The sequence below is a fragment of the Fomitiporia mediterranea genome, assembly GCF_000271605.1.
Source record: "Fomitiporia mediterranea MF3/22 unplaced genomic scaffold FOMMEscaffold_4, whole genome shotgun sequence".
NCBI classification, from domain to species: domain Eukaryota; kingdom Fungi; phylum Basidiomycota; class Agaricomycetes; order Hymenochaetales; family Hymenochaetaceae; genus Fomitiporia; species Fomitiporia mediterranea.
Window position 1 is genome coordinate 2291100 of NW_006760389.1, and position 23702 is coordinate 2314801.

Consider the following 23702-nt stretch of genomic DNA (forward strand, 5'->3'; position numbering starts at 1 on the left):
ACTCAGACTAGTAAGAGTTTGAAGGGGAGTATTATGAGATGATTAGTTCATCAACAGATGAACCACAAGACAATGACTTCATAATGTCTCAGTTAGAATACATACAATATAAGGATGAGAGACACTGAGCAGTCAATTGTCACCTCACCCCTTGTCTATGTGTGCCCCCCTTAAGTTTCCCCTCTTAACAGTATTCTTTAAGATTGGTGAACAAGGTCTTGATTCTGTGCAGCAAAAGAGATCTATGGGTATGGATGGAACTTGAGAAGGTCTGTATTGATTATGCACTAATCTGCTACGGGTCAGGGTATTTAGCAAACACACCACCAATAATGTATTGTACCTTCACTGTTTAGCAGGTTTTCTATCCCCTTTATAAAATACTTACAAGTCAATGATTGCATTTGCACAATGACAAGTTGGACGTCTACAGCTGCACTAAAATATATAGCATGACAAAATAGTTCCAAGTGTGAACACAGAGGTTGCTACCAATGAAACATTACAATGGTAAGAGACGTTTCTTGAATTAGTACCTTAGAACTGACAGAGATACAGGGAGCAGTGAGTAGTAGCAAGAATAAACACTCAAATGACAAACACATCCAACAGGGGTACAACTGAAAAAAATGAAAGGCCAGACTGAATGACGACAGTAAACATTACTATTATTGTAGGATAAATAGGCAGAACCAGATACAAAAAAATTATACAAAGCTTGTATCAGCCAGTTAGGTACTACCAAGAGAGATGTATATGCAATGCATATGGACAATAAATATCGGAATCCTAGCTGAATCTATATGTAAATTATCAACTCTACTACAGGACGACTTGGCATTACACAAATAAGTTGGCATGACTCTCGGCACTGTTTCTGCGCACTAGGAGACGATTCAATAAGACTTGTCTCACTGTTTGCATCCCAAAGAAGTTGCTCTCAGCTTCCGAATTTTGAGTATAATTCTTGTAGTTAAAAGGGAATGTATGATACAAGTAATACTAGAGAGAATGTTGGCTCAGCTCATGATTCCTTTGAGGAATGATTAAGTTGAAGGCTGACTTTGCAAATGTTGTTGCGAGATAAGCCTGTGCAGCAACGTTGAGTTCAGTTCGATTAAAGCAACTTTCGATCACCTACAGGTAACTTCACGATTACAAGCAAGTTTATAACTGATAGACCTATGTTAGTCCATGTGTTGAATTTCAATAAGGATAAAGAAAGCGCCTTGTACTAACTGTAAAGATACACAACCATACTGGCGTCAAATAACATGAGAAGCCAGTCGACAGCAATAACGTCATTAATTGTGTTATTCGCAACAGCATGAGACCACATCCTTATCAAAGACCAATAACCTGTATCAGCTAGTGAGTCTTAGAACAATCATGCATTTCTTCACAGAATGCCATAATAAAATTCGTTAAAGAGACGCCATTACCTCGCCTGTCTGGGGCTTTGGCATCTGCCAATCAAAGGAAGCAGGCGCTGAATCCCGAAGCTGCCGCAACAAGCACTTTGCTCGAACGTTTCCCACCCCGATACAAAAAGCGAATTCTGTTTGTTCCGAAGCGTTGATTCGCAGCGTTAGTAAGATTGCTGGTATTCGTGAGCAGTCTGCCTGATAAAGTAGTTAATCCAAAACAATCTCAGTGAATCTGCTTTCTAGAGAACAGATGTTTTGAATAGTGGAAATATGTCTTGTGAGTGAATTGACTTGTGCAGAGAGGAACTAAATCTGATTGTGTACATAAAGTTGAATTAATTTTCGTTTCTCACAAGTGAGTTGGGGGCAAGCAACTTGGAAAGTACCTTATGTTCACGGGCATATACAATACTATCCCTGTTTTCCTACCTAACTCATAAAGGCACTTCCTTGCGATCAATATTGGTGCCTTTTAAATGCAGAATTCGATAGGACATTAATAATATTGTCAAAATAACTCACCAACTAGATAATATATGTAAGCCAGCAGGATTGCCGAGAGACGAGTCGAGAGACCCGTTGCTGAAACACGACCAGTAGAATACTCTATCCTTATCCTCATTGTATCACGACCCAAAGACATCCCGAGAAGTGCTAGTTTCCGGGCCAGGATGACATCTTGATTGTATAGATCTTGAATTTATGCAAGTAACACATTTTTGTCCATCCTCTGATATACATGGTCGTAAAACCGAACAGGTCACTGACAATTACTGATCTTGCAAAGAAAAACGGCAGATGAACATTACCCGAGAAGGTCGATGAGTTTCAAGAGAGATAGACGTAGCAGAAGGAAAACAGAACGTAAGATCAAGCATGATGTTTTGGTCTCCTATCCGTGCTGTCAATAATTACTCCCAAATACATCTTGCATGTTGTTGATAAGCATACCCTTGCCACTTCTATGGTAGTATGGACGTGACTTACATGCTGCAGCTTAAAATAAGCAATAGAAATGAGGAGACTTTGATTCGTTAAGGTCCTTCAGCTTCCCATGGGATAACACATTGATCAATCTTACCGAGTAAACCTCCCAACTACTTTTCTCACAGCTTATCCCGAGTCCGACCCGAATGCTCGGTATGAATGTCCTTGACATAGGTTTAACAGCAAGCTACGCATTGATACTATCTGATTCATGCTTAGGACTGCTCCCGGGTCCTAATCGAGGGGCGCAAGAAGATCACAGCTCTTCATTTTTTGCAAAGTCTTGAGGCTCCTAAGCTATTGAAGCTCCCATAGTCCCCACAGCATTGATCTGCGATCCGAAAGTGGTTAACGGGGACTGCTGGGAAGAGTGCCATTGGAGATTAGAGATTGATCAGCTGAGAAAGATAGATGCGAAGCGGGCCAATTTACAGCCAGGTCTTGCCTAACCAAGCCGAAGAAAGTGGAAAAAGACTTGATAGACACTATAAATTTCGCATTCGTCGTCAATTTGGCTTTAACCTAACGTAAATTCAGAAGACAACCGTGCCCTGCTCAAAAATAGAAGTAGCGGAAACCACCCGCGAAGGTCACCGATCTTCTATTAACACCAAAAGTCACCGACGCCGCCCGCGAAGTATCCGCACAACGTGCAACAAGGAAGACGTAAGGTTTACGCAGCTGTTGCAGCAGGTTTTCACGAATGTCGGCATTGGCGCCAGAAGCCTAAAGACTGATCCGTGTGAAGGAATGCATCCGGAGTCTATAGACAGCTGCTTCCGTTCTTGAGTGAATGACATTGACCAAGAATGGTTGAAGTGTCGTGGAAGCAGGCGAAACTGGTTTTCACGAAAAGCATCCGAAGAGGCTATTAATGACGAAACCCGTGGCATGTACAAATGGTCCGAGTGCATGCATCCGATACAGCCTAGTGTCTATGGAAGTTCCATTCTATGTTCGATATCTAATGGATAAATACTGATCCTTCAGACATATGGAGGCCCGAGTGCTGGTACCATATGTTTCAGGTCAATACCAATCATTAATTAAGCATGTGCTCACCTTTGCGGAATAGAGAAAGCGTGAACTCTACTACAAGAAGCAGAACACCGCCGCCCGGTGCCAGCCGAAGTACCTTGGGTACGAAGCCTTTGTACAGAGCAGCTGGTCCCTCCTCGCGGAGAATTGTCGCTAGACTAGAACGAAGTACAATCAGCCCGATCCATAAATGCTTTTTTGACACGATGTCAACGACAGCACAATAACTGTCGATCAGCGATCAAAAGAACGCACGCTGGGTAGGTCCAATTGTACTTGGGAGTGACTCCTGGAATCTTCTCTGCACCCTGGATGCGCGACTTTACCACCTTTTACAACAACAAGGTACCATTGAGGGACTTCTAGCTTGCAGACAGAAACGAAGTATTACTTACATCAAATCTATTCTCGAGAAATATGGTGAATGTATGCAGTCAGTGGTTCGTCACGTAGCTGAAATAAGAAAGCACCATGGGGCTGTTCTTACGGGGTATTTAATGCTGTGCCGATGAATCCGCCAACCGTCCCAGACACAAAATTGTTCAGCAGAGTACCTTGAGGGGTCTACCGTTTTAGAGTTCGACATAGGACAGGTCAGTGAATACGAGCAGAACAACATATGTTTGGACAGCAGGAAAAATTACCTCCGCTTTCGGCAACACGGCTTTCACCTGAAAAATCGATCTGCACGACAAACATAAGCCTACGAAGGTCCACATTAAGACACGAGACCAGAAAAACTCACCCGAAGTACCCTCCATTCCACCAGACGTGCCTTCATTCACCGGGAGAAAGTAGAACGAGGAAACAATCGAAGTCAGGTCCGGTCTTTAGTTCGGCTGACGGTAGAGTAGGGTAATACCTCCAGAAAGTCGCTTCCATTCCTGCGTAAAGGCCGAGGAGGCCATCACTCTTGATAATACGACGGACAACATCCATTGGGCCCGCGTACACGCTGTTTTTGTCCTGTAGTCTGGTTAGGGAACGTTCGAAGCATTAATGTATTGAAGTACGCATGAAGTCCTAAAAGTCATACTTGATTTTCACGAGCTCGAACGGTACCACTACAAAACTCTCAGTAGCACCGGCACTGCAGCCAGTTAGAACAGACAGGGATTGATTCATTTTCTTCTCGCCAGCCCAGCCCATGTATGTCTTGCCCCAAAAGTCATTTGAGGCACTGTGCGTACAGGAATTAGTTAGAACCGTGGTATACACGCAGCTGACTCGAATTTCCTTACAATTTCACCGCTCGTTTTGGGGCTTCTAACATCAGTGGCGGAGCCAGACCTTGCATCGAAGAAAGCACGTGAGCGCACGGTCGACGTAACATAGAATCAGTAAATGTCTTGTCAAGCAAGTACCTCTGTAAAGTCTCCCGACTCTGTACAGACGTGAGGATCGAAGCGTGACGCAATAGCATGACCACGCACCCTTCTTCCGCTATTATTGACTTGAAGCTTCCGACTAACCCATGTGAGGTCTTTCCCCTCTCCAACTGCATGCGCGTTTTAACCTGAAGTTTTTATCGATAAACTGTAACGCGAACGACATTTGGAAGGTAAACGCAACATACGACATCTATTCATCCTCAGTTAACTCAAAGATTGCAAGCTATGGTGGAGCACTCACCGAGAGGGTAGAATGTTAAAATTTCGGAAATTCCAGCAATTGCCCCAGCAGTGAAGTTCGCAATGAAAGGAAGGGCTGACGGAGTGTTGTCAAGCAATGTAATTCAGATTCGTCGCGAAATACGTACGTTTCTTTTGCTCCGTCGCCATCTCTGCAACTGGTCGGGTATAGTCCAACGGAGACGAAAGCAAACAGCTGTGGTATGGGGGTTCAAGACGTTGGGTTTGTCAGTGCCACGGCCGCTTCCGGTCTCCGACAGCTCCCAAATTTGGTAGCCATATCCGTTCCGGGTTTGTAAATATTGAATATCACTTAGATTCACTGTTCTCATGATGGGCTGTGGCAGACATCAGGGCCGTCCTGACCATTGCGGCTATTGAGATATTTATTTCCTCATAACGGTGCCTACGACTTTGGGAGCATTCTTGTTCATAAGCGGACTAGCATTCTTAGACAGACAGATTCTTTTTCATGGGAAGAAACCGGTCTACTCGATTTGCATACAAAACTAACTAGATGAAGCGTAATCTGTTGCAATCACTCTGGGGTTTGATTACTTATGTGCCAGAACCTTTATACCCAGTTCTTCGTTAAAGCATTTCGGCAGTGTCCCTGCATTACTCTGAGGGATGATAGTCTGAGAATCGTGTTCAAATGTGATTTGCGTCGGATGTCCGCATGTACACGTCTATCGCATAATTGTGCTCTGGTCGTTCTGGACCTGTATTCTAATCTAATGTGGGATTGAGATCCACCTCCTCCCCATTCCCCAATCGGATGAATATTTACCATTCCAGAGCCAGAAGTAAAAGTATGTACAATCACCGGCTACTTTCTTTCGCATGTTCTCGCTGAATTTCTTCTATCCAGCAAGTTAACAAAATAAACATCGACTTTGTACACGTAATCTAGATCGTACATTCATGCATGTAGAAGTTAGAAGTTCGTGGCCTTATGAGCTCTGGAGCCTTCCAGGTCTGGGGGTAACGTAACGGATATATATATATATATAATTATGTAATATTGTCGATCTAGCTGCCGAGGTTGCCGACTGAACGACCTTGTTCAGCGTCACCATCTCTCAGTCCTCGCCACGCACTGTGTACGCGTTAGAACAACCCAGGCAACTCTCTCGAGTTTATGGCGTCGCGCAATGGAAACAAAACGACTGCTTTGAGGCGTCTGATGACTGAGTACAAGCAGTTGACTGCAAACGGTAAGTATTTAGTTTCCAGGATGTTCACGACTCGAAATAATGCTGAAGTCGTCCTCATCTGTCTTCTCAGGGTCGCCTGATGGAATGTTCACCGCAGGTGAGTACCCCGAATCGAACTTTTCACACTATCTCTGGTGTTGACAACCAATTTCTTTCGTCTTCGACGGATGCACCACGTTTGAAGGCCCAATATCCGAGGAAGACCTTTTTGCATGGGAAGCACTTATCTGCGGGCCTAAAGATACGCCTTTCGTGAGTTTCCATGAGTCTCTTGGCTAAATAAGCATGAACCTCATAGATTGCATCAGGAGGGTGGTGTTTTTGCTGCAAAATTAACCTTCGTAAGTCAATTAGATGCTTCCGGCTCATTTATACGCCCAACCAATTATCTGGTATGCTTTGTCCAATCATCCTTTGGCTGAAAGCCCGATGACTATCCATTATCTCCGTTCAAAATGAAATTCGAACCACCATTATTTCATCCCAATGGTAAATCTTCCTATTTCCCCGAAAAATCTCAGGCTAACAACATCTATCTTCTCCTGCCATGCACTGCGTGGAATTAAAAGTTTACCCCGATGGTACTGTGTGCATATCTATATTACACGCGCCAGGTGACGATCCCACGCACTACGAACAGGCCTCGGAGCGCTGGAGCCCAGTGCAGAGTGTCGAGAAAGTAATACTGAGCGTGATATCGATGCTAGCAGGTGCAGTCTTCTCCTTCCCGATGTCGGGGATCTCCTTCCCAGAGAGCTAACGGCACCTTCATACAAATCTCCCTTGCTGCTTCTCGACCCACGAAATGGGACTGCAGAACCGAACTTGGAGAGTGGTGCGAATATCGACTGCTGCAAGCTGTATCGAGATAATTATCCCGTAAGAGCACAACTTTTTCGCTTCCCAACTTCCTGCTCCTTAGCTACGTTTAATTCATGCGAGAAACTCATAATTACAGGAATATATTCGGCTTGTTAAGGCTTCGATACATGAACAGCTCGGGCTATAAGACTGCCCCTTCACGCATACAAGTAAAGCAGGTAGCCGACCGCCTTCGGCGCCATGCTCCCGGGCATGACTGGGCATGACATCTCGATATTCAGAAGTCTATTTTTGTATAAAATTGAATCAAAACCTAGAAATGCAAACCAATGAGTACGCCATGTCACGAAGCGGAATACCGTAAGTAAACGGGTATTATTATGGTGAACCTAGGAAAATAGAACGCGCTTTGCCACTTTTGACGCCTGCGAATATCAGAAGTCGACGTCATGATAGTGAGTAGCTGCGTTTCCTTTCGTATAAACTAAGGAAGAACGGCAGTTTGCGTGCGTATACTGAGCTTCTCCCAGTTACTTTAGAAACTCTTCTCGAGTCCGATCCAGGCTTTGAGGAACCGAAGGGTACTCCCCCAAAGTTTGATCATTCACACCCATCGGAAGCGGACATAAGCGAGCAAAAGCACCGAAAGAGCAATTATTGCTCCGTGTCTACAGAAACGTCACTCGTTTTTGGTATTTCAAAATGAGAAAAGGAGTCCAATTAGTACTACGAAGAAGTCCGAGGAAAGCATGACAGAACACTGGAAAATAGTAATGGGTCCAAAGGGGTATGTGTGAATTGCTACTTTTTTTTAATTGCAGAACGCAACATATAGTCGGGCCAGTCAGTTCCGCGGCTTGAACACGCGAGCGTGCACGTCTGCTCCCAGCTCTCCAAATATGTGTCTCCGAATGTATTCACTACGGAAGAGTCCCGAAGAATCAACATCTTCCAAGACTTTCACAAAGTCAGGAAACCTGGGGTACAATGCACGTAGTTCCGCGGGACGCAGCTCGTGGGTCTTTGCCCAATGTGGCTTTCCGCCGAGCTGCGCCGCGATACGTTCGAAGGCGCTGAAGAAGCGGCGATATGGCACGTTGAAACCATAAGGCCTAGAAGAGAAGATACCGCGAGAAAGCCGTCGGCAAATCATACCAACGTCAAAGGAAAGAGATTCACTCACTTGAATTGGATGAGACCTATCCAGCACATACGCTGCCCATAACCGGGACTGAGCCAGATATCATCTGCTTCTGTGAAGCGAATCTCAATGGGAAAGTGGGGACGGATTCCATTGGGGTTGGCATATTCATTGTCAATCCAGATCTGAAGCTCCCTAAGGCACCTTCGCGCATTCTCGAGAGGTACAGCCCATTCTGTAGTGTATTGCGGGTACTTTCATTTATCGGTCAGTCTTCCGAGCGTGACCATGATCGAAGAGACTAAATGCTTACTCGACAATCCACATTTAGAACCCTGTGGGAATCATCAATATTCACCGTCTTTCCCCGTAACAGCCATTCAGCAAACAGACCGGTCCAAGTGTTGATCCTCAACCAGTATCGACCTAAAAATAGTAGGAGCTGCACGACATGGTAGGCAAAGAAGACATTCCACAGCCAACTTCCTGCTGGTTTTGGGCTCTGTAGCACACACAAGAGAAGGGTTAGCGTCTTTTCTATTTGGGACTTGCGGGAAGATCATTGTTACTGACCTCCTGTGTCCGATTGCATACGCTAGTGCGAACCAAATTGTTTTGTGCAAACCACCAGAAGCGTGTGTGCTCTCCAGACCTGATCAACACATCGAAATCTTCGAGAAATGTATCAAAGTTGACCGTGTCCTGTTCGTCTCTGAGGCGAAACGCCGGCTCAACTTGCAATTTAGCAGACAATATGAGACCAGTGGCGCCGAGACCGCACAGAGATGCCTTGAACAGGTCTGGACGGTGAGACTCTGAGCACGTGACTTGCGTGCCATCCGCGATCATGAGAGTCAGCTCCAGCACCATTGTGGACAGAACGCCATAGTTGACGCCAGTACCGTGTGTCGCTGTCGTAATGATTCCGGCGAGAGTTTGGTCCGAGATCGAACCGAGATTGGACATGGCCAAATTGTGAGCCGCAAGACAGGCATGGAGCGCGTTAAGGATGATCCCTCCTTGAGCTACAATGTAATTCTTTTCCGTATTCACCTGAACAACGGTCAGCTGAACCGCAGTGCGCAGGACAGTGGCCGAACGAAGGGTACCTACCTCAAGAACTTTGTTAAGCTTGGTCGTGCGTAGCATGTACTCGTTTGTACACGCCAAGTCACTCGGACTATGTCCTATGCCCGAGAACCTCACGCGTCGTCCTTCGCGCCTGGCTAGCTCGAGGACAAGCGCACATTGCTCTTCGGTCTCTGGTTCAAAGATTGCAAGTGGAACGCACGTAAATGTGCGTCCCCAATTCGTGAAACGTGAACGTGGTGAGTGCCAAGGAACTATTATTGGTTGGAGCAAGTCCCATAGTCTCGACACCGACAACGACGCAAGTGGGGCGAAGGGCGTGTGCTGGCGCGATAACATTGTGAAGGGGGTGAATATTGTGGATGCATGGGATGAGTAGCGGGATTTAAGTAGAAAAAATTGAAGCGGGAGGATGAGTGAGGAATAGTTAAGACAGACAGGGCCCCCGAGCATTCTCGGGATTTACCGTTACTTCCGAGACTCCGCACAGGCAGAGTGGCGATTCGAGCTCCTTTGAATCCGCCCGCCGCAATCCGGGAGCTGGAATTCTACCTGTGGGACACAGGAAGACAGGATGATTCATAAAGCCACCGAACGAGGAAAGAAGAGCATCCAAAGCAACGTTCTGAAAATGAATCCATTTGCAAATTGTGAGGGTAACCACGCATAGCAGCCACCACGGCATTGTTGTCGATTGGTTTCGTTGCCCAAGCCCGAATCTGGTAATCATCAGCAGACGAAAGAATGCGCTCATTCATCGGCCGTACTTACGGATTTGTCGAAGAATCCCATAGAAATTCACTCCTTTCGTCAGCATGCTGGAAGAAGGTTTGGCCCCTCAGATCCTTGCTTTCGAAATTCGGAAACTCTGCACGAGCCGCAAGGGCAAGAGCGAGAGGCTAGCAGTATACCGTCCGTGATTCCGTCTTCCGTTATGTGCTACAACGGCACCTCCCTCGTCGCACACCGCTACTTTCCAGCTTGTACGCTCGTGCTAGTGAAAATCCAATACTCCGCCGCTGGAACCTTCGTGTCCAAACAATTGTGCACCTTCTCCCGGGTCGGTGCCATTGTCCCTGCTCGTGGTCATTCGACGGCCTCCTGGACTGTAGAAAAGATAAGGGGCAGAATGTTTGCGATATACCCATGCGGACTCCGAGAACGAAACTCGGAAACCTCCGTCCACCAACGCAGGCATCGGCCCAGCGCCGAGGAGACTTGCAGTGACCGTGCAAAGGCGAGCACAAATATCTCTCTCCCCAGGGTTGGCCATCTCTGGACGTAATCGGTTTCGTCTGAATCAGTGCCATTTCTCGTGGTATCTATGGATGTCACTCGACATACCACAACGGGTGCAGTGCACCTGTTTTGTAGAACATGCAAGAGGTTCACCCCGTGTTTCCTTCTGATTGCGCTCTCAATGTACGGCAGTAGGAACGGCAGCTGCCGGACACGCGTCATTCTTGCATAGCAATATCGTTCCGTTCAACTCACAATAGTCAGCGATCGTTGCAGCAAATGATTGGTAACATTGCATTGCATTCAGTGTTGAGAGATCCGTTTGTAATGGAGAGCTTGCCTTCAAATTGTTCAAGTTTCCCTTTGTGTCCGAGAGTCACACAGTTCTCACGGTACACCCCTGGAATGGGGTGTGTTTCTCAGGAGCTCATGATTAGTCAACTAGCAAGGAACAGCTTCAAGTGCAAAGGAACAAGACGAAGATTTAACACCGCATGTTAATCCATGAATTCATCAACACTGTAACGTAAGATAATCAAAAATTCACACTGAAGGAATTACTCCAATTCCGTAAATCATTAGACGAAGAGATAGAAGACCGTCGCATAAAAACAATCAGCGACGTTGAACCCAAAAATTGTACGCTATATTTCCGTGAGATGTTAGTTGAGGAAGTCAAATACGACTCGGCCGCATTCCTGGTTATCGTGGACGAGAATTCCTCGGACCTCCGCACTGTCCAGTTCAAGACCGAGTTCAAACTCTATAAGCGTGTAACGTTATCGAACATTCAGATTGGCAGACGCATTGAGGTAGGTGGTTAGAGTTAGTCCATGAGTCCCTTATGATGACATTGTTCAGTGCACGAACCAGTATAGAAGCCTCCCTGGACTGTGGCCGCTTGCTGCTGGAAGGACGGCAAGTTGCTTAGGTCGACGGTCCATTTACACAACTCAATGGTCTCTCCCTGAAACAGCGGACATGAGTTCAAGCGAGGTCCCACAGCAACTTTTGATTTCCTCACCTCGTCGGTATACCTCATAATTTTATCCGAGTCGGAAGTATACAGCACGGCAACGAAGAGTCGATCTTCGCCACGTGGAGTAAGTTGTCAAGTTTAACGTTTAAAGGAGGTGATCGACGATCGAGAAGACAATGAGCACGTTTTGCAGGTAACGGTCCAAAAATTGTACATGGAGAGCATTAAACTCTGAGACTGGTGAAGCACCACAAAAACTCACCTTGTGCGTTTTGAGAGAATTTACTGGGGACGGAAATAGCACGGAGTCAAAGTATTAGTGCGAGTTGAGACCCCATAATTAAAATTCGCGACGTTCGGAATGATCGGGTGAAATAAAATTATAACCAGTGCTCACCAGAACTTCGTCTGCACGCGTTGTCTGTGAGAATACAGTATCAGCTGCGGGACAGTGTAATAGAAGCACGACTTTGCGCTCACTCACCCTTTACGCAGAATCGCACCCTTGGTTACAAGGTACTGAAGTCTGACCGCGTACCCAGGCATGATCGTCATGCGAAGGGACACGAGTGCGTGATTTTAATTCATTAATACGCGGGAGTTGAGTCAAATAAATTTTTAGTTCCGCACCTGTTCTCGCAGATATTGACTCCGGCGTTATTTACTTTGATATAGGCAGGACGTTTCTGCCAGTCTTCCGGTTCCGCAGGAAGTTTCACCTTGACGAGGACCACATTAGAACCGAGATTGCGAATTGCACGGGTTTCCAAGAATGCATATGGCGTAAAAGCACGTGTATACGCGTATTGGGCAATATGCAAATGAGAAAATCTGGTATACCCACGAACTCACCTTCATGATATACGACCGCGGAGCAATCACGCTTGAGACAAGAGGCCGTCGTGCTAACCCATACTGCGCAGCACCTCGACACGTTGCCGTGTCGGCGTCTGACGGCCGAGCAATAACTTTTATTCGAGGACTAAATTGGGTCTATAAACAGATGAAAAGTCTCAGTCAGAGGTGAACAAGTATAGATACCGTTTTCGGAGTAAAAATAGAAGTAAAATAGCGGGGTCTCGCTTCTCGTGCAGTCCATGGGGAACAAGTTCTGCCTGAATTAACACAAATGAAGAAGGCTAACCCACCTCAACACGTTTGAAGAGATATTCACTTCCTGAGAAGCCACCGACGAGGAGTAATGCATCGATGTGCTGATCAACACGACGCAATTGCTCCTCAAGAAGTTCTAAGACCTGCAAGAGAGTTACTGAATTGAGTCCCGACCTAGATAGCCTTGGAATGAAATTACTTGGTTAACAACAGGATCGAAGACTTCTCTTCGAAGAAGATTGCCTGGAATAGCCAGCTCCCCATTCACAAGGCCAACGCTGGGATCATCAGGGTCATCCACATTGAAACACGTGAAGTGGAACATGTTTTCTGAGGGTGGTAACGAATTTCAATTGTCGGAAAGTAACGGCATTAGCGGTGCAACAGTATGGCAGACGCCGTTCCGTTTTTTTAGTACTATTCCGCAAGGATCGAACATGTCTACTTACTGTCATCACTTTCACCCATATAAGACATCTTATCTGTCTCACTGAACGCGTGCATGAAATAGGCAAGGGAAGCAGGATCCAAATGTGCCGGATGGTCCGCAAGTAGCGTACGAACGAGCTCGCGGAATCGCAAATCTAAGAAAAGGGAACCACAATTTGCACCAGAACGTGCGCATACTTCTGCTATTTCGAGGTTTGCGAGTTCACCAATGATTTTGTAAATGGCAAGGTCCTAATAAGGTGGAGCTCAATATACATGAGGATTCCCACAGATTTCATGGCATCTATCGAAACTTACGACGGTACCACCACCAGCATCACAGATCATGAAGTTCTGGCTCGGCTTGAGGCGATGAAGGTTTGTCAGGTGAGCACAATGTACAGCGGCCGCTTCCGGTTCACTAAATGGCAATGTATAAGATCAACTGGTCTATGAGAAACCTGAGGTATTTTGCCGCCAAACGTACGTGATTATATGCAATCGATCTTCCCAATTCCTGTCTGTTGCCGAAAACTGTTGCACAAGGCCAGCAGAAAGAGCAGCTTCCCTCATGAGTTCGCAACCCTTCGCGTCCCATGCAGCAGGGACAGTGAGCCAAACGTCAGCAGAGTCTGATGAAGAGAGAGCCCGACGTTTCAATACCGCGTGCCATGTTTCTCATAAATTCCATAAACACCGTACCTAAATCAGCAACGGCACCAATCGCACGAGTTATCTCTTCCTTAGCATATTCCCACATGCACGAAAGAAAATCGACAATTAAGTCAATCGCTTTTTTACCAGGCTGTCAACCTTCAGTCAGCAGTTCACGCCTGTGCAATGAAAAGCGGACGCACTGGAAGACTCGGAAGGCGTGGATCAACGTGACCTTCGCGCAATGCACGAGGCTCTAGGAAGAGCTTGAACCTGTGGGTCCATTGAACTCCGCTCTCCACACACGAGGGAAGGAACCCACCATTCGCATCGCACGGTTCCTGCCATAGGACTGGCGTTCTTTGCTTCTAGTCCCCATGCAAGGACGCGTCCAGCTTCATCGTACAGTAGACATGTAGGGATCTTGCGGAATGTTTCGAAGGAGCCCGGCCAGCGAAGAATTTGCTGAACTTTGCCTTGCTCTATTCTAGAGGAACCATATGCCTGGAAACAAAGAACTTGAATTGAGGCCATACTTGATTTATCCTCAAGTGACTTACCACTCCAGAGAATGTGGTACCTTAATCAGTTAATGTGACTGTGTCAGAACAAACAAACAAACAAACAAATAAAGCCAACACTGGAAACCGCGCACCGAAATCAATGGAAACGGACATTTTTCCTTCATCAACAGCTGTAGCTGGCTCTGGCGACTTCAAATTTCCACTGGACCGAGACATCGTCATCATTGCTGGTGGGGGATTCTGAACGCCAGGATAATAAGGTGCTGGCGATTGGAATGAGCCTGTTTGGGCCATTCCATTTATCGAAGGAGTAAATTGGGCAACAGGAGGCGGAGAAGATGATCCTGTCATCTGATACGGATTGAAAGCAGCGGGAGGTGAAGATGGAGGCGGAGGAGAGCCAGTATGCATCGGCTGCTGCCAAGGTTGTTGCTGCTGGTAATTCATGCCATTAACAGGCTGCTGCACACCAAATTGCTGCACTGGAGGGGGCGACGATATTGAGGGTGGCATAAACTGCTGCTTTTCTTGATACAGAGCAGCCGGGTGCGGGGAAGGCTGTTGGGTGACCGGGTAGCCATTATGAGTGGTGACCTGCCTGTTGAAGTCGTTACTCTTGTTGGCGGGTTCTCCGCAGCAACCACCCATCTTGTCGTGGTCGTCAGATGCAAAGCCGGTACAACGTCGTTATTTGGTTGATGGAGGAAAAAGCAACGGCGGAGTGCCGGGCAGCGCCCAGAGTAACACCGCCTGCACTCTCGCGCCTGACGCTGGTTCAATGATAACCGATGTCATGCCTTATCAGGAAATGATTAACATTTATTCGAGCGATTATTGCTCATGGTGAATAAAACACACGCTTGAGTGGCAAGTCTTTCTCAGAAACAGTTTCATATGGTTGTTGTTGGCGGAAGTTGAGGCGTGAATGTGTGCTATCAAACAACAGAAATAAGAATGCGAACGTCAGCTTCTTTCAGCTTTCTCTCTAATTTCAGTTTAAATCGCGTCCAAAAATGTTAATACAGTGCAGATACGACTATATGACATAAGCCCCTCCAACTTTTCTTGAGGGAGAAGACCTTGGTAAACGACATAGACACGTACATAAACATTACATTGCAATGGATTTGCTTGGAGTATGGCACAAGTTGCCTCGCAAAGCACGATACGCCCTCGCTTGTCCCAGTGACGGGAAGCCAGAATGACAGAATGACAGAAAGAGCGACGATAGAGACCAGATCCGAGCTACTCGGTATTCCGGGAGAATGGTGACAAGCCCGAGCTCAAATATTTAATTTTGGACAGAAATGAAGCGCAGTACAGCGAGTCTTCTATGCAACCAGACCAGGTACACCGGCCCGCGAGCAAATTCCAAAGTTACCTTCGAAGGTGGAGAGCGGAGATCACAAATCTTGGGCAAGATATGTAATTGACTAGGAGAGGGGATTGGCAATGAACGATTCTGCTCATTTGGCAACTCCGCTCGAACCGTTTGCGCGACACATGTGTGATCAATAACATTGAGAAGCAGCTTACGATTACGAACGTGTGTAGGACCAAAGAGCTCCACGACTGAGGCCGAGAGAAACTCAATAGAATGTAGTCGAGATATCTCTATCAGTCAGAGTTGAACTATCCGGGAAAGTGTAAAGTAACGAGAGCGATTACAGCTCCACCAAAGGCCTGGGCTTTGGCGAGAAATCAGAAGACCCAGAGAACAAAGGCATGCCGAGGCGGCTTTGACGAAGGTTAGAAGAGACCTGCAAAACTCAACAAGAAAAATAACTTATTATAGCGGGCGTAGATCATGATGTGCTGACCTCCGCGCTCCGTGGCGTCGGCGAAAACCGATTACTGGTCCCTCCTCTTACCCCGACATAATTCTGGGTCGCTGGATTTGAGTCCAAGGTGACCGGCTGTGTTCCACGAAAAGATGTCGTGAGAGGAGACTTCATAGACAGGTATAGTGAAACTCACGTACACAGTTTTCGTCTCCAATCTTCAACGTAGGATTCGCAGCAAGGGGAACTTCGCTAGCAATAGGAGGGAAGTGAGAGTACTTCTATGTCGTCCACTTGAAAGGATACCCTCAATCCGCTGTATTGTGGTCTACGAGGTTCTCGTGTGTCACCGCTCGAAGGACTTCTGCACGTAAAATGCCAACAAGGAGGACGTGTGCGTGATGGAGATATAATTATGTGCAATTCAGATATGCGATTCTCATCCGTTTGTATTAAGTCCTGCCTTGTGAACGGAATGTCCTAGCAAATCCATCAGGTTACGGTAAGTGGACTTAGAATGGAGCGCTGAGCTTACCGTTAGCATAATTAAGTGGAAGTATCTCTAGTGATACCTTTTGTATCGACTTGGGAAGCTAGACACTTCTTTTGATTGAACCAGATCACCTCGTGCTCGTTTCTATTCATAAGTCGGTCTTATGGATTGATGCTTGTAATATACTCTAAACCATATTGATACATATTAGTCCTGTTCAGTCAGTTGAAACACTGAAAGTTCCGTATCGATAGGCTTGAAAACTATCCCACTGCAGATCTACTAGACATGGATATCATTTCTGTTCTAAAAGCCGGCGGGGACAGCGTTCAAATCACGTACAGGCACCAGCGAACTCGAAGATGGGACTTACCAAGTTACTTTAGGCAATCACTCCATGATACACTTTCTTCTCGTAAACTTCTTCATGAGAACGTCCTTAGGACTTGATGATTTTGTTCCATGTCCACTCGAGACAAAGCTGCTGCCTGCACACTTGGACCAGTTAGACTAGAGAGACTCACTTGACACTCATCTACAGTCAGTAGCATTATGTAAGGTTCTTATTTCGGATTTACTACGGTTCTTCGGATCAATTCTGTGAGAACTCTGGCGATGCCGTTTACCATCAATGGCATCACGGATTGTCGCCACTCAGCATAGCATTTACGCTTTGACTTCAACTTCCATTACCTGTGCCGCTGTCCTATACCTCAGAGTTGTTGATCTAAGCGTTTCGAACTCGACCTTATGTGATCCATAATGTAGGGAAATCATTGTGCTTTCTCGAATGTCGAGGCCATTCACGTTGTGCCAAGAGGCTTTCATAGAGCTTTGACCAGAGGTGGCAACGACGAGACCTTGTATTTTTGCAATGTCACTACTTTTACATGCTCGCGATTGTGTGAGGTTTGGTATCTACGTATACTCTCCTCTGGTCTATAATCAGCTTTGCACAAGTTATTGTGCGTGGTATGGGTGGCCAACAGGCCAAAGCAAAGTGCTTCGATATCAGCACCTCTGTATAATATCAACGTCCGACCCAACATTTCAAGCATCTCCACATTCCGAAGACAGGTCTCTTGCTATCTTGCCTACGCTGTCTACCGCTGTCATACGAGCATTAACTTTGCAATTTGCTTCTGCTTCCAAGGTGACTGTGCAAATCAATTTGTCAGCGGACAAAGAAGCTTATATGACTTTGAAAGAGCTACAAACGTTTCCCCTTGAACGCTGAAGGTGTCAACGTCCTATCCGACCTATATGTCCCTTCGTGAAGATGCTGTAGAAACGGACGGAAAATGCGGGCGTTACGACGAGCTCTCGGAAGATTGGTTCTCCGACAATGAGAGTATATGCTCCTCCGTCTCTGACGCTTCCACTTTACCTTCCCATGTTGTGGTCAAACGGCAGTCATATCCTCACTGGGAGGAAGGAGTTCTGAAAGACGAGGTTGTTTTACAAACCCACGGAAGGCAGGATGAGAAGCTATGTCAACAGCACGAGCTTAAGTCTAATGGTCCAGAGTCAGTGCCACGATCTCATACTTACGCCACAGAATCTTCCTCTTTATCTGCACCGATTACGGGAGAGAGGATCAACCCTCAGCTTTATGGACAGTCTCCGAACGACCCGAGCCCATTCACCTCTTCCGTTCCCCCTCATCTCCCTCCCGCAACTCAGTTTCCACCTCTGGATCCTCGGGCTGAGCTCCTAAAACCAACCCGAGAGACACGCGAGATCACGACGTTCAGCTTCGCCAGGCTGCAGATGTTGGTCGACGACTCTGCCGAACGCAAGTCGACGTTGTCTATTCTTGCCGGAGTGCACAACCAAGTACAGGGACCACTACGGAATCCGTCATTGTGGAGCTTGCCTTCGGGCTCTGGGCCAAACGACAATGGAGCTAATGGGACGAGAGCATTCACGCCATCCTCTCAGTCTGTCGAAGATGTTCGTGATGATCTGACTGTGGATAACTGGCCGATCATGAAGGATGAACAACTTACAGCTCTGCGATCCATCGAACTTGCGTTTGGCGATTCTTTCAGTCCAGGAGCTTCTTCGGCGAGTTCTAATTCTGGTAACAAGACTCCTGATCATAACAGCAATGTCAATGGTACGAATGAAGGCGTCATACAACAAAGGTTTGACTGCACCTGCGGTCATAGCAAACATTACGTGCGTCCATTCGTTGATGACGATGACGATGGTGATCGTGGGACCACCTGGACTTGTTCGGAACTCGGTGGCGAGGAGGATAACACCGATGATTACGGGAATCGCGTTAGAGATATCATACGCGAAGACACAGTATCTGCCATTGAAAGTTACGCCGCATCCGAGTCCTCCAGACGCGCGAATGCTAGCTCCGCTTCTCTGAATTCCACATCAAATTCGCGCACATCGTCAGAGTTTTATTTATCGCCAAACTTCCCTGACTCTGATCATGCAAATAACTACTTTCCCGAGGCAACACCTGTGCTTGGAAATGGCCAAAGGGAAGATTCAACCGATGAAGAACGTGATATTCATCGTGTTCATTTCCCTGCTCAGTCGTTTCGAACGCCATCCAATTCTGGCTTTCGCAACTTTCTTGACGCAGCTCGCCGTCGCATGTCTAGCATCAGTGGTACTTCTCGTCCTGCAGGCGGGAAGAAATCGTCTCAACGTGAACGCCGCAAAACGCTTGCCACCTCCACAGAGCTAGAAACTCACAACCATATGACTGTAGATGGTCTTCCCGCAGGGTCCAATGGAGATACACCACGCTTCTTTGCGGACCTTGGACGTTCACGCACTTTGCGACCTCTTGATGTTACGGCTTCTACCTGCAAATCGGAAGTACCGCTTGTAGAGGATTCTAGTGGTTCCGAACAGAGGTCTCAAGCACTTGTTTCGTCCACCCGCGGAAATGGGGAACGCTCCCGCAATAAACGCAATTTCTGGCGCCGTTTTTCGCTACAGCTCGGACATAACAGCAAAGACGATGAGAATTCTGAAGCAACCCCATCGTCAGATGTGCCACCGGTCTCACTTCAGACTTCTCCGCCTTCAGGTTCGGATGTGCGTTCTCCTTCGTTGCCAGAGGAAACTCGGCCTCGTGCGTCGTCTGGCTCGGTCCTATTTCGTAGCTTTAGACTTGCCGGTCCGAGGAGTCCGCGACCTGACGGACGGAGAGGTGCTGAGAGGAATTGAGGCGGACTCGTGCTGCGGAACAACGTTGTTGCTCCGTCGGTGTCTTTGGGAGGTTCGGAGGAAAACCCTTGAAGATGTATTGGACGGAACGAACAATGGAAGAAGCGGCCCTTTTCCCCTTTCATGTTCTTGGACTAACTAACTGCGTTGTCATTTTGTGTATCTGCAGGAGGAATGCGACGATGTGCATTTTCTGCGCTCTCCGTTTCTCGTTCCGCTTAACATTGTAGTGTTGTGAACGGAAGTTATAAAAATAAACCCGAGATTTCTGAATAATCAGTTTGCATGTTAGAAATAGAAACGAAGGGACATGAATCCAATTACAGTCGTTGTTAAACAAAAAGTTAAAGAGAGAAAGAAAAAAATAAAAGGGTGGGAGTGACAGGAGGTGCGTATACACAACAAACCGCGAAAAAAAAAAGATTAGTTCTTCCTATCGAGAAATAAAATATCTTTTTTCTCTCATGATGTCCAATTCGATCCGACCACAGCATGCCATACATTTCGTCCTGACCATGGCTTTACTACGTGCTGACCTGCGTTGTAGCGGCGCTGACTGCTATTACATTCGCTGCACCTCCAATGCCCGCATCCGCCTGCGTCGCCAACGCTGTAGAGATAGCTGGCACACCTGGCACAGCGGGAGCCGCTGCCGTACCCTGTCCTGCTTGCTGCGACGTTGTAGCAGTTGCAGGAGGCGCAGCGCCCGTAGAAGATGATTCTCCGCCCTGCGGTGCGGCGCTCTGAGCAGAAGAGTCGCTGGTAGTTGTGCCATCCGTAGGCGCTATGCTTGCTGGTAACGTTGAGACAGGTGTATTGTTCGATTTCTTATGCGCTTGTGTCCCGCCGACTGCTCCGCCGACTACTGCACCGACTATGATGACGGCGAGGATGACGAGTCCGAGTATCCCTGCGCGGGTTTTGTACCATGGTGTCTTTCGGGCGGTGGGTGGAGGGAGTTGAGTGTATTCTTTCGACCGGGCACCGCTGTGTCCTGCTTCGATGTCTGTATTTGATCGTGCGGGTGCTGGTGCTGTTGCGCCGGAGGTTGGTGCAGCGCCGCCTGTGGGTCGTTGATTTGCTTCGTCGTTGAGAAGATCAGCATCATAGAACCTCTGTTGTTGTCATTGGCGACAAGACAAAACGGACATCTTTAGATCACTTTAACAACTGCGATAAAGAGAATTTAGACGGACCTGTCTTTGTTGTTTAGTTACTTCCGGCGCCTCGTCGAGCAAGCCCTTGTCGTAGCCTGCGGTATGCGACATTGTGCGGAGGAGGACGTCGTGGACGTTGTTGAGAGAGTGTGTGTGGTCGGTGAGGACGGCGGTGTCCCTGACTGGGCATCGCCTAGTGAGAGTGAGTACGGCGCTGATGGAGGACCCTGGCGTTTGAATACAGTGATTGACAGTTTGCACCGCTTACCGCGCCTCTAGACCCCTTATGGCTGGCCTCTATTCTTCACTTCCCTTCTTCTTTCTTCAATTTTTATTCCCTCACGACTAAAATGACTATAGAGGAGAGTATAATCATTCCTCCTCATGAAATGCTCGAAAGATATGAGGATATCAACATAGCAGGCTCGTACTTTTTCTTAAAAATGATTTTGTATGCCTCTTTGAAATTATCCTCCTGTCTAACATGCGCCTCAATTCCTCAGCGCCCATGGTCCGATACAGCAAACGTATGCGTTGCGTTCTTCATCGCCTTAAATAACAAAAAAAAAGCACACGCATGCTAAAATGACTAAAATGACTCGCACACATGCATAATGTCTAGTGCCATTCAGACATCTAGCATCCCTATACAACTGTCATATCACACATACACCAATGATCCTAGCAGCTGAATTCTCTCGGTCGGCAAACGCGAGATTGACGGATTTCTCAACGTCCTCTCTCGAGCGCGGTTCTTTTCTATTACAAGAGAAAGGTGGTCCACCGTCTACGTTGGCTCAGCTTGATGAAGCGCCAAATGAATTAGGAGCGGTAAAGAAAGCACGGCAGAAACGTGTACGCGGCGCGTTGATTGCTCAATTTGCTGCGAGTGAACCGGGCCATTTCGCTGATGCTGTTGAGCTTATACGACCGCATGTCGATGGTGTTGATTTGAATTGCGGTAAACAACTCTCATAGCCTCTACGTATACGACTTATTAAATGCATTGAATTAATTATGAGTGTTGTAGGTTGTCCTCAAGGATGGGCATACCAAGAACAAATTGGTTGCTGGCTTCTTCGACATCCGGATAAGATAGCTGATATCATACGTGCGGCGAAGAATCGTGTGGAGTCTTCTTTTCCTATCTCTATTAAGATTAGGGTTGATCCGGACTTGAAGTAAATTTTCATGGTCTTGCTCCGAACGAAAATTAACATTGATCGTCTAGGATAACGGAGCAACTCATTCAAACAGGTGAACTTAATCAAATCAGAGTCCTAACACCCGCATTCACGAATGATCTCTACAGCGATACACGCAGGTGTTTCGCATATTACAGTACACGGACGGACTCGACACCAAGTCTCCACTCAACCTGTATCACTCTCCTCGATTGCCTTTGCAGTGTCAGCTGCGAAAGGGGCTGTCCCAGTCGTTGCTAATGGAGACGCCTGGGATATGAATGAAGTTAATAAAATTCGGAAAGAGACGCGCGCGGATGGTGTGATGAGTGCGAGAGGGCTGTTGGCGAACCCAGTAAGTGACTGTCCTGTCACATTTTTTGAGGGATGTTTTGCTGATTTTTGAATTTGGGTTTTGTATAGGCTTTGTTTTCCGGGTATGACGTTACGCCCCCTGAAACGATAAGGGTAGGCCTTTCTTCGTGCGGTTGCAAGTATGGGTGCTGACTTAAAAGTAGAATTTTGTTCGAATTTCGACTGATTATGGTCTACTTTTTCCTCTGTTCCATCGACATTTGTGAGTCTTTTTTTAAGTCTGAATACTTAGTTATTCCAGAAGTTATAAATCACACAGATCCTTCATTCTGGAGTCTCAATTATCACGACACGAGCGCGCAGATTTCAATTCATTAGCTTCCTACGCAGGCATCATCGACTATCTCGAGGCTCGTGATCCCACAATCACGCAATTTACCTAACAGGTCCACTCAAGGACGTGCAACCCAAACTTCCCACCTCCCTTACTCTCTGGCTTCTCCTTACAATCCTCAGTCGTGTCGATCATCTTGAAGCCATTCTTCTCGAATACACGGACACTGCCAGTGTTATCCTTTGGTGCGTTGGTGATAATCCAACGGACACCCATGCGAGGGACCATCCATTCGTGGATGAGTGTGTGGACTGCAGTCGTCATAATTCCGCGACCATGATATTCTGATGCTAAGTAATCTGTACAAGTCACTTTGTCAGAGGTTCTTAAAGACGTTGAAGTGGGGGTTAGGGGTTTTACTAGGGATAACGAACCACCAATACACCAAACGATCTCCGGGTCGCCTATTTCCCTCATCTTATTCTCTTCATTCAACTTCTTCGCTTCTTCTGGATCAACGACGTGGAAGAAATTGTTCCTCGGACACCCGATATCGCCGATATACACATCACTCCCATCTTCCTTTACTTCCCTAAGGATTCGTACTGGACATCCATCGACAAGCGTCCTGTCTTTCCTTCCTCGGGCATTATCAACGAGAGTATCGAGAACCCTTCGACATGCCTCCACACACGGCTCAAGGAACTTCCTCGCATGTTCTTTTGTATGGGGATATGGCGCGCCAGGGAGTTGGAGATGTACCTTTGGGTCGTTCAAAATGCGTACGATGTCCTCGAGATCCGACTCGAGCCGTGGTGGAGTGATAATGATGTTGGAATATGGCTTTGGAAGACAAAGGAACGGTTCGCCTGTTTGAGGATTAATTTGCAAAGGATTGAGCAGTGAAGGGTTTTCTTTGACGAGCTGTAAGAGGTGTTTGTAATTATCTG

General features: G+C 46.9%; 9 protein-coding genes across 9 annotated transcripts; 3 read left to right on the forward strand and 6 right to left on the reverse strand.

Annotated features, from left to right (window-relative positions):
* Positions 1–2909: 2909 nt before the first annotated feature.
* On the reverse strand, positions 2910–5261 carry FOMMEDRAFT_105191 (mitochondrial carrier). The gene is made up of 15 exons (XM_007264701.1): positions 5212–5261; positions 5085–5159; positions 5029–5033; positions 4886–4968; positions 4817–4836; positions 4694–4742; positions 4489–4632; positions 4315–4425; positions 4198–4227; positions 4097–4136; positions 3940–4016; positions 3848–3854; positions 3708–3781; positions 3477–3610; positions 2910–3423 (listed from the first exon to the last, which is right to left on the reverse strand). The coding sequence occupies exons 1-15, from the start codon at positions 5231–5233 to the stop codon at positions 3401–3403; spliced, it is 894 nt and encodes a 297-aa protein (XP_007264763.1). The 5' UTR covers positions 5234–5261; the 3' UTR covers positions 2910–3400.
* A 963-nt stretch (positions 5262–6224) lies between these two features.
* FOMMEDRAFT_132788 (ubiquitin-conjugating enzyme) lies at positions 6225–7309 on the forward strand (the record flags this gene model as incomplete). The annotated part of the gene is made up of 8 exons (XM_007264702.1): positions 6225–6300; positions 6371–6397; positions 6485–6552; positions 6609–6641; positions 6726–6789; positions 6870–7010; positions 7118–7179; positions 7259–7309. 8 exons carry the CDS (start codon positions 6225–6227, stop codon positions 7307–7309), a joined length of 522 nt encoding a protein of 173 aa, XP_007264764.1.
* Positions 7310–7966: 657 nt separating this feature from the next.
* On the reverse strand, positions 7967–9691 carry FOMMEDRAFT_80869 (L-gulonolactone/D-arabinono-1,4-lactone oxidase; the record flags this gene model as incomplete). Its single annotated transcript, XM_007264703.1, has 5 exons — positions 7967–8304; positions 8349–8517; positions 8577–8765; positions 8837–9316; positions 9377–9691. 5 exons carry the CDS (start codon positions 9689–9691, stop codon positions 7967–7969), a joined length of 1491 nt encoding a protein of 496 aa, XP_007264765.1.
* Positions 9692–9779: 88 nt separating this feature from the next.
* Positions 9780–10625, reverse strand: FOMMEDRAFT_154143 (uncharacterized protein; the record flags this gene model as incomplete). The annotated part of the gene is made up of 4 exons (XM_007264704.1): positions 9780–10071; positions 10124–10251; positions 10318–10346; positions 10403–10625. The coding sequence occupies 4 exons, from the start codon at positions 10623–10625 to the stop codon at positions 9780–9782; spliced, it is 672 nt and encodes a 223-aa protein (XP_007264766.1).
* A 391-nt stretch (positions 10626–11016) lies between these two features.
* Positions 11017–15052, reverse strand: FOMMEDRAFT_18674 (actin-like ATPase domain-containing protein). The gene is made up of 18 exons (XM_007264705.1): positions 14422–15052; positions 14327–14346; positions 14089–14270; positions 13970–14039; positions 13815–13917; positions 13600–13744; positions 13431–13533; positions 13133–13364; positions 12883–13013; positions 12719–12826; positions 12423–12563; positions 12201–12289; positions 12055–12096; positions 11968–11991; positions 11833–11855; positions 11616–11680; positions 11462–11558; positions 11017–11354 (listed from the first exon to the last, which is right to left on the reverse strand). Exons 1-18 carry the CDS (start codon positions 14936–14938, stop codon positions 11254–11256), a joined length of 2193 nt encoding a protein of 730 aa, XP_007264767.1. The 5' UTR covers positions 14939–15052; the 3' UTR covers positions 11017–11253.
* FOMMEDRAFT_154145 (uncharacterized protein) lies at positions 14978–17392 on the reverse strand (the record flags this gene model as incomplete). The annotated part of the gene is made up of 6 exons (XM_007264706.1): positions 14978–15087; positions 15149–15222; positions 15959–16050; positions 16111–16206; positions 16272–16323; positions 17235–17392. The coding sequence occupies 6 exons, from the start codon at positions 17390–17392 to the stop codon at positions 14978–14980; spliced, it is 582 nt and encodes a 193-aa protein (XP_007264768.1).
* A 435-nt stretch (positions 17393–17827) lies between these two features.
* On the forward strand, positions 17828–20011 carry FOMMEDRAFT_145658 (uncharacterized protein; the record flags this gene model as incomplete). The annotated part of the gene is made up of 1 exon (XM_007264707.1): positions 17828–20011. One exon carries the CDS (start codon positions 17828–17830, stop codon positions 19760–19762), a length of 1935 nt encoding a protein of 644 aa, XP_007264769.1. The 3' UTR covers positions 19763–20011.
* Positions 20012–20049: 38 nt separating this feature from the next.
* On the reverse strand, positions 20050–21030 carry FOMMEDRAFT_145659 (uncharacterized protein; the record flags this gene model as incomplete). Its single annotated transcript, XM_007264708.1, has 2 exons — positions 20050–20877; positions 20959–21030. The coding sequence occupies 2 exons, from the start codon at positions 21028–21030 to the stop codon at positions 20287–20289; spliced, it is 663 nt and encodes a 220-aa protein (XP_007264770.1). The 3' UTR covers positions 20050–20286.
* Positions 21031–21403: 373 nt separating this feature from the next.
* Positions 21404–23640, forward strand: FOMMEDRAFT_105200 (FMN-linked oxidoreductase; the record flags this gene model as incomplete). The annotated part of the gene is made up of 8 exons (XM_007264709.1): positions 21404–21446; positions 21542–21880; positions 21950–22100; positions 22151–22176; positions 22232–22458; positions 22527–22571; positions 22622–22680; positions 22738–23640. The coding sequence occupies 8 exons, from the start codon at positions 21404–21406 to the stop codon at positions 22859–22861; spliced, it is 1014 nt and encodes a 337-aa protein (XP_007264771.1). The 3' UTR covers positions 22862–23640.
* Between the last annotated feature and the right edge of the window lie 62 nt (positions 23641–23702).

What these genes read in the sequence shown, in the direction of transcription:
- FOMMEDRAFT_18674 (XM_007264705.1), bottom strand. Translation starts at nt 14,938, where the DNA reads ATGGGTGGTTGCTGCGGAGAACCCGCCAACAAGAGTAACGACTTCAAC. An exon ending in TATGGGTGAAAGTGATGACA is followed by an intron (nt 13,014 to 13,132) that starts GTAAGTAGACAT and finishes TACCACCCTCAG; the next exon opens with AAAACATGTTCCACTTCACG. An exon ending in TTATGAGGTATACCGACGAG is followed by an intron (nt 11,559 to 11,615) that starts GTGAGGAAATCA and finishes CCGCTGTTTCAG; the next exon opens with GGAGAGACCATTGAGTTGTG.
- FOMMEDRAFT_105191 (XM_007264701.1), bottom strand. Translation starts at nt 5,233, where the DNA reads ATGGCGACGGAGCAAAAGAAAC. An exon ending in TCAATAATAGCGGAAGAAGG is followed by an intron (nt 4,837 to 4,885) that starts GTGCGTGGTCAT and finishes ACGTCTGTACAG; the next exon opens with AGTCGGGAGACTTTACAGAG. An exon ending in TTCGAGCTCGTGAAAATCAA is followed by an intron (nt 4,426 to 4,488) that starts GTATGACTTTTA and finishes TTCCCTAACCAG; the next exon opens with ACTACAGGACAAAAACAGCG.